The sequence below is a fragment of the Nematostella vectensis genome, chromosome 1, assembly GCF_932526225.1.
Source record: "Nematostella vectensis chromosome 1, jaNemVect1.1, whole genome shotgun sequence".
NCBI classification, from domain to species: domain Eukaryota; kingdom Metazoa; phylum Cnidaria; class Anthozoa; order Actiniaria; family Edwardsiidae; genus Nematostella; species Nematostella vectensis.
In genome coordinates this window covers 9,228,502-9,239,324 of record NC_064034.1, presented here as the reverse complement: position 1 = coordinate 9,239,324, position 10,823 = coordinate 9,228,502, and the positions used below count along the sequence as shown (strand labels likewise).

Below are 10,823 nucleotides of genomic sequence, written 5' to 3'. Positions count from 1 at the left end.
GTTGATACAAATTACTGAAGTGCGAATAAATCATATTCTGAATGATCTCAAGAAGTGAACGGATAAATAAACTAGTTTATGACGATAACTAAATGCTAAATGAATGGACAAATAAACGAGTCGATGGCGCTTCGCGTTCTTAAACAAACCAAATAGCTAGCATATTTAATTGGAAGTGAAAAACGAGGTTTGTGGTGATTTAAAGGATTTGTGGGGGATTTTCCATGGTCGGAGGGTAAATGGGATCTCTAGATGTTGTGAAAATACTTTTCCTTTTCACCACCAACATCTTTTTTGCCTTGTGGTCAACAATGCAAGACATACCTGTATTGGATCGGTTTGCGCACCCGAGCAATAATGGGCTCGGAGGATCCTCTTTGTATTGAGTCAGCCGCCATAGGATCGAAAGCCCCAGTCAAGCGAGGACAGCGGTGGTTTTAACAAACATCGTTTACAGATGGTGCCCTGCTCTTGCATGTTTTTTTAAAGCATTTAAAATTGTGTCCATCTATTACAATGCATGACACAAAGGCAAAGTCGCAGGTTTTATAAAATATTATTTACATTACACGATAAGATGATGTTTGAAAGGATGAATTTTGTTTTTTTACATTAATTATTGTTAATCGGTATATTCGCAGATTTTCCCCACCAAACCAATTATACGGGGTGATAAATAGTCACCAGTCTCCGCCACATGTTGTTCCACCAAGACTGCTTTCTCCGTAGCATAACGTCTTGCTTCTTTTTAAGAAACTTTTGATATCTGATTTCGTCCCAAGCCATACGATCACATGTGTTCTTCATCGCTGTCGTTATGTTACGACGAATGATAAAACCTTTAGTTTCGGGATTGAATTCCCCTTGTTGGGATTTTTGTGAGTCAAGACACATGTGTTGTATGTACTGGTTTTTGAATCTTAGGCCTTGAATCTCACTGTGGAAGTCTCCTGTTTCTTGACTGATCTTTTTATGGAAAACTTTGCGAAAATGGTCATAAAGAATTACGTCCGCTCCGCTCCATTGTCGAATCTTACGAGCAAGTTTCTCAGGCAGACGCACTCTTTTGTGGACATCTTGTCTTTGGTTTAGATGGAAGTATAGCACGTCATTTGGCTCCCAACATAGAAGTCTTCTCAAGAGAACAAGTGATTCATCAAAATGCTCCATAAGCATAACTAGATCAAATTGAGACTCCAAATCCTTGATAGAGTCCGCAATGCGGTTTTTATTTTCGAAGTCTTTAGACTCCAGTCCCAAATCAAAGAACATGCCATTCCGAATAAGTTTCACTCGGTCGCTGTAGACTCTAAGGTCTTTTGTTAAAACGTAATCAACCAAGACTTCCTTTGGCTTATCCAAGAATGTTTTCAGTGCATCGGATTCGTTAGAAATTCCCAGGAGTTCACCGAAATTCATATACGAAAATGTAGATTCGAATTGCGTTACAGGGTCACGCAATATCGTGACGTACACTGTATCGTTTGGCATGAGTGAGGTCAGGACGGCTTTGTTGTAGCGTGCGTGACTGCAGAGAATGTTTGGCGTAACATTGTATTGCTTGACGTGATTTTGCTGAAAGAACCACGGCCAACCTAGTCGGTTTTTGCCTTCTGCAGGAAGAGCAAAGATCAAGTCGTGCTTCTCCCCATATCGGTGTAAGATGTTGGTGATGGTGCTGCTTCCGGTTTTGTGCGTCTTCAAAAAGACAACGTTCTTTTTTGGAGTACATCTGCAGTGGAAAATAAAGCAATGATTGAGATAACATGTGATGGAAGCCACATCGCATGTCGAAGCATCGGTCTGTAGTCACTCATGGGCCACTTGAGCCAAGAGCCTCTTCATCCGAGACTGTAATGAAATGACAGCGCGCATTGTTCAGTCATTTCCCGAAAGAAACTGTACAAAACAGATACCTTCATAAAGACATTGCGCACTATACAAGGATTATCAGACAGACAGTGCGCAATGTGCAGACATTACCCAACAGTTATGAACAATGTACAGAAATTACCCAACAGTTATGTACAATGTACAGAAATTACCCAACAGACAGTGCGAGCAATACAGACATTACTCAACAGACAGGGCGCACATTACAGACATTACCCGACAGACAGTGCGCGCTGTACAGACATTACCCAACAGTTCTGTATAATGTACAGAAATTACCCAACAAACAGTGCGCACTGTACAGACATTACCCGACAGACAGTTGATTGATTTAGCTTGATTTATATTGCAAAACCGAAAGCTAGACCTCAATGCACCTAAGCTGACAGATGCGAACAAGCAGATTGGCATATTTGGTTATCACGCCAGGGGTTTTCATAGTGTTTTTTATTGCAATTAATAATCACCTTCAAAATCATCCATAAATTACACGCAAACTAACCCTTATAGAAAAGCCAAATAAATCAGATCAGAAAGACGTATTGTTCAAACAGAACAGGAAGACGTATTGTTCAATGCAGCACACAGGTTGATGACAACAAAGTGATAAAAACAAGCAAAAGTCAGGTATGACATTAAGATGGGAGAACCAAATATAATTCAGATATTTGAAGGATACCTAGACAATCATAAAACAATTCTAATCCTATTTTAGAATGCAATGATAAATCAACAAAAATAGTGTTTTAGGAAAATAATTAATTTAGAAAATTATAATAAAGTTTAAAAAGACTCATACGATTATTATATCATTTACCTTGTGTCCCTTTGGATATAATGGCGGCCATCCAGTGATATATCAAGTCTATCTGAGAAGAAAGGTTTACGGAATTGCGATGATTTCCTGAAGTCGTAGTAGGTAATTATAACAAACACTAGAACAAGGTTAGCTGCACAAACGAAGAAAAGCGCCTTCAGTTTGGAGAATCTCCTATGTATCATGATACACCCCGACTTCCAAGGCGATTAGTAGTCTTCAAGTCAAACGTTAACTTCCAAAAAACGTTATCATTTCTCTGACATCAACCAGAGAGTAGCGGGCGCCAAGGGTGGCTGACTTCAAGTTCCTTCTTTCCTCTGCAATGATTGTTATTTGAATAACATTGTTAGGAAGTCCTTTGAAATGCTAATTTTTGATCACTCAAAATGTTTAGCCGTCTGCCATTGCGGGTGATAGGCCTAGCGAACGCTTTTTTGCCTGTCAGCGTTGAAGCGTTATAAAAGTGCAAAAGAGCAATCGCTTGTGGACTCATGCGATAAAAGCGTGCTTTCATTGCGAAGGGGCAAGGACGCAAGTCTTTAAGGCAGATGGGAAAGAAACATAAAGACCAAGGGCACCTGCAGTCTCAGCCAATCAGAGGCCAGCGCTTAAACAGGTTGACAAATACGCACATGTAAACAATAAAAATGGTTCCTTTAATGGATAAATTTACTTTTTAACAAAACTGTATGAGTTTTTTTTTACTAAAAACTCTTAGGGGAACAGGGTATAAGTTTGAATAACTCAAACGAACTAAAAGCCGAAAAAAACCGGTATAACGTCAAATGAATGGGTGATTGGAGTGTATCTACTATTATGTACGGGAATTTTCAAGGGGTGTATAGTAGGTTTGTAGGCGAGGGTCTTTTCGCTGTTTTCATCCAATTTCGCTGATTATCATCTTCATATTGGCTTGGCAGGTGTTTTAATCCACAGTGGTTTTATTTTGAGTAGAGATAGTGAAGTTGAATAAAGATAAATGTAATTTCTTTAAAAAACATATCCTCTCGGCTAATCGCATTTAAATAACCAATTATAATTCCAAAAAAAGTCTCTAATACGTGTCACATTATGTAATGACTATCAATCTACTTTATTCAAGTCAAAGAAAGAGATATTTTAAATATAAAAAAGAGCAGATGCTTTTATTTTTGTCTATTCCTTTAGTTATTGCAAACAGACAAGTCCAATCCTCCAAGAACTTGTGAATGAACATAGGTATTTTCCCCATGCTGCGTATGTTTTGATGTCGTGGCTTCCGTGTAAAAGAGCATTCATCACAATAACTATTAACAAATTATACTATGTCTATGTACACGTTTTTCCTCTTAGAATATCTCACGGGGGGCCTCTTCTTCTTTTGTCCATTTCAATTCTATTTAGGTGGGAGCTGTTGGACGAAAGATCACAGTTATATTCGTTGAAAGAGCAATTACCTACACAGTTTTTTTTATTAATTAGATAAAGGTAATAACTGGCTTACGGAGGTTAGATGTAGATTGTAGAAAGAAGGAAACAAAGAAAGAAAGTGAGAAAGGATGCTCATTTTTTTTGAACGATAACGTGAGAAAAATTGTACCAACAAAGAAGAATATTTTACAAAATGAAAATGAATGCATCAATTCGTTATGGGACCACAATTAAAAAAAATAATCTGTTGATCTGTTGTGTAACATGGTTATTTTACGAATACACTTTTCTTTGAAATTAAGTCCATAACCTTATCTTTAAAATGATTTTTGTTCTCGAGAACTGAGTGGTGATACTGCACTTGAGTTTACGGGCGGAACTCTAGACTTTGCACAATGCAAAAACTTTTTTTCAAATAACCAAAACACATAGCCTGCATTCAAGTACGCATTGGCGATATCCCCACTCACTCCTCCCTCGCTTGCCCAATTGGATGCGTGAGTAAGTAATGTTAACGACGCGACACAACATGACAAGACACGACAGCACTTGTATAACTAACTATAAAAAAATTAAGATCACACGATGTACTTTGGAGGATGAACAAGTCGAGCTGCGTGTGAGGCACGTGATCAATGATGAATACGTCATACCTCACGTCACGTGTTCAAGGATGATTACGGCATACCACACGCCACGTGATCAATGATGATCACGTGACGTGAGGTCATCAATGATACCCCAAGTATCTTATACTAGCCACATCTTCACTCTATGAATGCCATTTGCTTTTTTAAAATTACTTTGAGGTTAATAGGTTTGTCTATCTCAAAACTGGCTAAAAGCCGGTTGAAATCAGTATAATGTCTAATAAATGGTTGATGGGAGCGTATCTAGTATATATGCGGGACTTTTCAAGGGGTGAATAGTAGCTTCGAAGGCCTTTGTGTTTTCGCTGCCTTTCATTCAATAAAGCGGGTGCCAATATTTGTTTGGCTCGGCAGCTATTTTAACCAAGGCTAAGTTCAAGCCACTACACTTCTCATTTCAAAAATACTTTAGACAATTATTTTTAGTTTGAGTAGCGATAAATAGATGTTAAATTAGGATAAAATGAATGTTATTTCTTTCAAAGATATTTCGTCTCGGCTATATCTCATGAAAATAACCAATTAATTCCAATAAAAGTCTGTTATACGTGTCACATTATAAAAACTATCCGTTTACTTTGTTCATGTCAAAGAAAGATATATTTTTGATAAAAGAAAGAGCAGACGCTTTTACTTTTTATCTATCCGTTTAATTTTTGCAAACAGACAAGTTCAAACCCCCAAGCACGCACTTGTGCTTGTGAATGAACATGAAATCTTTTTGTGAATGAATGAAGTATTCTTCCCCATGCTGCGTATGTTTTGGTGTCAAGTTGGTCAAAGTCGTGGCTTCCGTGTAAAAGAACATCACAATAACCATTTGACAAATTATACTATATATACGTTTTTTACCCAAGAATTTCCCACGCCAAGAATATCTCACTCATTCATTTTCTTGTACGATTCTAATTCTATTTAGATAGGAGCTTTTGTGTGACGACGTCACATGTTCGTTGAAAGAGAATTACCAACACATTTTTTATTGATTAGATAAAGGAAATAACTGGCTTACGGAGGTTAGATGTAAATTGTAGAAAGAAGGAAAGTAATAACATTGGATGCTCGTTTTTTTAATTTTGAAGCCGATAACGTGAAAAAATTGAATTTTTAACAAAATGAACATGAATACATCAACTCGTTATGGGGCCACAATTAAAAAATAATCTGTTAATCTCTTGTGTAACATGGTTATTCTACGAATACACTTTTCTTTAAAATAAAGTCCATAACCTTATCTTTTTTTGTTTTCCATCACTGCGTGATGAATGTGCACTTGAGTTGGCGGGCGGAACTGTGGACTTGCGATCCGGATTTGTCCGTACCGTGATAATTGACGCATGCATGTGTGTGTCGTTTAATTACAAAAAAAAAATCTAATTGATTTCCATAAGAAAAAAGATTACTTAAACGAGAACTTGATTACTCTCTGACTCATCCGATAACTAGGACACGCAATCCTTGGGTGTAGTAGAAAAAACTGGACGAAACTAAGTATGACTGTTTTATTGAAAGTTTTTTTTACTCTTTTGGTGATCTCAACGACTGTAGTTCTCGGCAGAGGAGAGGTGAGTAACAAATACTTCTTAACAAACTGTTACCTGCAATTTGCTACAATGTTTCTCTAACCACCAAGCATTTTTCAACAAACTGCGCTATTTCTTCAAGTTTCATCTAAACTTTTTAAGAAGAGTCTATAAGAAATGTTAATAGTGATTTTCTGCAAACAAGGTTAAAAGGGGATTAAATTAAAGATAAATTAGATTTAACTATGGATAACCACAGTCAACTGTAGCTTTCAAAAAAAAAAAAGTCAAACCTACTCCCAAAACTCCCCGCCGAAACAGAAACTTACTCAGACTTCCCTCGTTTATTTTGGTACTCTAAAACCACCAGACGGGGAGGTGGGGGAAGCGTACAGGAGTGGGAGACGGGGAGGAGGGGGAAGCGCATAGGAGTGGGAGACGGGGAGGAGGGGGAAGCGTACAGGAGTGGGAGACGGGGAGGAGGGGGAAGCGTACAGGAGTGGGGGACGGGGAGGTGGGGGGAGCGTACAGGAGTGGGAGACGGGGAGGAGGGGGAAGCGTACAGGAGTGGGAGACGGGGAGGAGGGGGAAGCGTACAGGAGTGGGAGACGGGGAAGAGGGGGAAGCGTACAGGAGTGGGAGACGGGGAGGAGGGGGAAGCGTAAAGGAGTGGGAGACGGGGAGGAGGGGGAAGCGTACAGGAGTGGGAGACGGGGAGGAGGGGGAAGCGTACAGGAGTGGGAGACGGGGAGGAGGGGGAAGCGTAAAGGAGTGGGAGACGGGGAGGAGGGGGAAGCGTACAGGAGTGGGAGACGGGGAGGAGGGGGAAGCGTAAAGGAGTGGGAGACGGGGAGGAGGGGGAAGCGTACAGGAGTGGGAGACGGGGAAAAGGGAGAAGCGTACAGGAGTGGGAGACGGGGAGGAGGGGGAAGCGTACAGGAGTGGGAGACGGGGAGGAGGGGAAGCGTACAGGAGTGGGAGACGGGGAGGAGGGGGAGCGTACAGGAGTGGGAGACGGGGAGGAGAGGGAAGCGTACAGGAGTGGGAGACGGGGAGGTGGGGGAGCGTACAGGAGTGGGAGACGGGGAGGAGGGGGAAGCGTACAGGAGTGGGAGACGGGGAGGAGGGGGTAGCGTACAGGAGTGGGAGACGGGGAGGAGGGGAAGCGTACAGGAGTGGGAGACGGGGAGGAGGGGGGAGCGTACAGGAGTGGGAGACGGGGAGGAGGGGGAAGCGTACAGGAGTGGGAGACGGGGAGGTGGGGGAAGCGTAAAGGAGTGGGAGACGGGGAGGAGGGGGAAGCGTACAGGAGTGGGAGACGGGGAGGAGGGGGAAGCGTACAGGAGTGGGAGACGGGGAGGAGGGGGTAGCGTACAGGAGTGGGAGACGGGGAGGAGGGTTAGTGGTATAGGGGAAACCTCCTTTTAGTGCTTTAAATTGGCTAGATTGTATTATTATTTACTTATCACTGTCAACTAACCGCTAACCTTCCTACGACGCTTTTACATTACCGCTACTAGTTATTTGTTACCAGCGTCAAGCGAGGAAGATAAAGTAGAGTGACTACCGTTCGGTAACTAAAAAATTCGAAGCATGATTAGTTTTTATCTCGATAGCAGTTATACTAGGCCCGTCGTTACGGTCCTGTACCGGAGGCGGACTGTAGTGTAACGTTCGTCCAGCAGCGTCCATTTGGAAGCAAGAAAAGAGGGTGACGAGTTAAGACTTTCTCTAAGCTGTACTCCTCCTTCTCTTGCTTTTCTCGCTAGGTAAAGGAAGAAATAACTAGCGGCTTCTTGACAATAATAAAAGGCGTGAAATGATAGTCAGGGCAGACAGTTAAAAGTACTTAAAGGAGTAACATATAGTAAAGAGACGAGCTGTGAGCCACTACGCTTAACTTTGTGGGTGCCACTTTTCACAGCGTGCGTCCACAATGGGGTTAAAAAGGAGAACGGCGCGAGCTGGGTAAAACACAATGACTCCAAATGTTACCATTGCGCATGTGATAGAGATGTAGCACGCTGTGATCTCGTCAATTGTTACTGTCCCGAAGGAGAAGAACCTAGTCCTGATGGACCACCCCCCGACAAATGCTGTCCAGCTTGCGGTAAGGTTAATTTAAAGCTGTTTTTTTCTGTCTTACATAGCCGCGTTACATAATTGCGTTACATTGATCAGATGGCGCTGAACCCCGGGGGAGGGGGGGACTCTTCAGAAACGTAACGGAAGTGATCGTCCTGTCCTTTTGGGTATAAAATATCGACTGCTATCCCTTAGGGGTTGTTGAAGGATTTGTCCGGTTCTCATATCTTTTACGGTATAAAATTCTACCAACTGCAATTCTCTAGGGGGTGTTTTTTTCCGATTCTACTATCTCTTAGGGTTGAAAATTCCTTTGACCACACCCAATTTGCTATCTCTTTGATTTTGCGGCGATCACCCCGGGCCCTGAACCCGGTATAAATGAAAGAAATGGGGAAAAATGAAATGAAACAAAAAAGCCTGTTTGATCTAAAGCTTTGTCCAGCAGCCTTTGTGGTTCTAGAGCTTTGTGGATCTAAGCATGTCCTTAGACCCAAAACATTAATCTTTGGATTTCGTTTTTGGTCTCGGATTTGTAGGCATTTCTAGCGTGTCCCTCCCCGCATCCTTCTTTAATGGGCGGCCCAACAATTTTAGGAAGATGGTCGCTATTGATGAGGGAGGGATGAGGGAGGGGGCGGACCTTGTGTTTGAAAACATTTCCTGTAGCTGTAACTTACAAGACTGCAGCTTCCTGATATACATGCTTTGTTTAGTTGTGAAGACTACTACGTCTACGCCTGTGTATATCAAGATTTCCACTAGACGTCCAGCCCCAACATGGCCCCCGTTCTGGGGCAGAAAATGATGCATAGAATGAATGTGCGAAGGTGTAGCATTAGAAATGCTTCCCGCCCTCTCTCACTAGATGTACCAAAGGCTTGCATCAGATGTAACTCGACTAAGGCGGCGCCAATGGGTTAGAAAAACCAAGTCATGTAAAAAATATTAGTCACAATAAACTTCGTTCAACATCTAATTTCTATCATCGTCTTAGTTGGATAGAAGCAAGTATTTTTTTTATGTGAGAGGGGAGAAGGGCTTCAGGGCGGTAACGGACCTCGAAATACTGGGTGAAGGGGGGCACGATTCAGAGACTTTAAAGATGGACCTGCGGTATAAAATACCCTTGTTGTGCGGGGGCGCGCAGGGGCTGCACCTGCGGTATAAAAGGCCGTGCCCGTGAGCAGATGGCGACTCAATCAAACCGTCAAGTAGTGCAGAGCTCTACCAACTTTCTTTCCCATGTGTCACAATGAACATTTTCGAAGAAATTATAGAAACATAATAAATTATCTTTTTTAAGGTGAGAAAATAAACATATCTATAACATAAATAAACTTATTTTGAATTTTTGCGCGCGAAAAAAATGCCGGCGTCGGTCACTTTACCTAAGCAATGCGAACCATTTTTTGCGCAGTTGAGAGATTTGAAATCAAACTTTGCTGAACGAAGACTTGCTCTTACTTTCTAGCTCGCCTTTTTCGTTTTCTACCCGCATATTTTGAGGCGAAAAACGATCAAAGTGGATTCATCTTTCGACCAAGTACTCTGGTAAACAACAACAACAGCTCTTGTGTCAAAATTGTGAAGAATAGAAATTGCAGAGTTGGATTTTAGAGTCGTTCGTCGGGTTTTGCCGTGAATGAATCGTTTTGAAAGTTCACAAAACTTTTATGGAATCCATCAAAATCCACTGAATCAAGAAACTGTAGGAAGAAACTGTTAAAATCCTAAATTTGATATGAACTTATCTTCGCATGGTGATGCACAGGTAGCCCAAGCTCTTTATTTGTCCCTATTGATTTTACGGTAAACATAGGGCGAAAAACAAAATTAGTGAAAAATAAAAAACTTGTTGTAAAGACGCGTGTAGTCTAGTGTTGTGTTTATGTTTACTTTTTGCGTGTTCTTTGGCCGTATTAAAGCGCCTTTTTCAAGATTCAAAATTCACGTATTCTAGTACGCAAGAGAATTTGTATAGTGATAAAAAATGGAAAATTAAAGGAAATAGACTTTCTAGTGGACTCACTTCATTCTTGTCTGTTTTTCGGATCTCTCCTGAGTATTATGGGCCCATTTTACTCACTCGTTTTCCTTTAAATGAAGAGTGAGTAAAATAGGCTAAGGAGAGATCCCGAAAACAGACAAGAGTTTTCCCGCCTCTCTGTCAAGGTGTTTCCAAGACTCCCATGATGCAGTGCAGGCATGCAACATGCCTAAAGATGGTGACTCGCTTCTAATGGAGGTTTTAGCATTATTGTGGCTAATGGCTTTAAAATGGGACCTGACAGAGCGCAATAAAGGTATCTATTTGTGACTTGATCTGTGTTTGCTTGTCTCTATTTTTAGTTCGGAATTTTGGTCAGAAATCAAGGTTGATATTTTGACAAAAGAGTCAATTCTATTACATTGCTCGGATGCGCATTTGAAGGTCGTCTA

The 10,823-nt window shown here is 41.4% G+C and overlaps 1 protein-coding gene and 1 long non-coding RNA gene across 2 annotated transcripts; one reads left to right on the top strand and one right to left on the bottom strand.

Moving 5' to 3' along the window:
* Nucleotides 1-532: 532 nt before the first annotated feature.
* LOC5520358 (galactosylceramide sulfotransferase) lies at nt 533-3,254 on the bottom strand. The gene is made up of 2 exons (XM_001640217.3): nt 2,711-3,254; nt 533-1,732 (listed from the first exon to the last, which is right to left on the bottom strand). The coding sequence occupies exons 1-2, from the start codon at nt 2,893-2,895 to the stop codon at nt 661-663; spliced, it is 1,257 nt and encodes a 418-aa protein (XP_001640267.2). The 5' UTR covers nt 2,896-3,254; the 3' UTR covers nt 533-660.
* LOC116603705 lies at nt 1,667-9,360 on the top strand. Its single transcript, XR_004290750.2, has 3 exons — nt 1,667-2,520; nt 8,221-8,406; nt 9,098-9,360. It is a non-coding gene; the product is annotated as an uncharacterized LOC116603705 (long non-coding RNA).
* The last annotated feature ends 1,463 nt before the right edge of the window (nt 9,361-10,823 follow it).

What these genes read in the sequence shown, in the direction of transcription:
- LOC5520358 (XM_001640217.3), bottom strand. Translation starts at nt 2,895, where the DNA reads ATGATACATAGGAGATTCTCCAAACTGAAGGCGCTTTTCTTCGTTTGT. An exon ending in TATATCCAAAGGGACACAAG is followed by an intron (nt 1,733 to 2,710) that starts GTAAATGATATA and finishes TTTCCACTGCAG; the next exon opens with ATGTACTCCAAAAAAGAACG.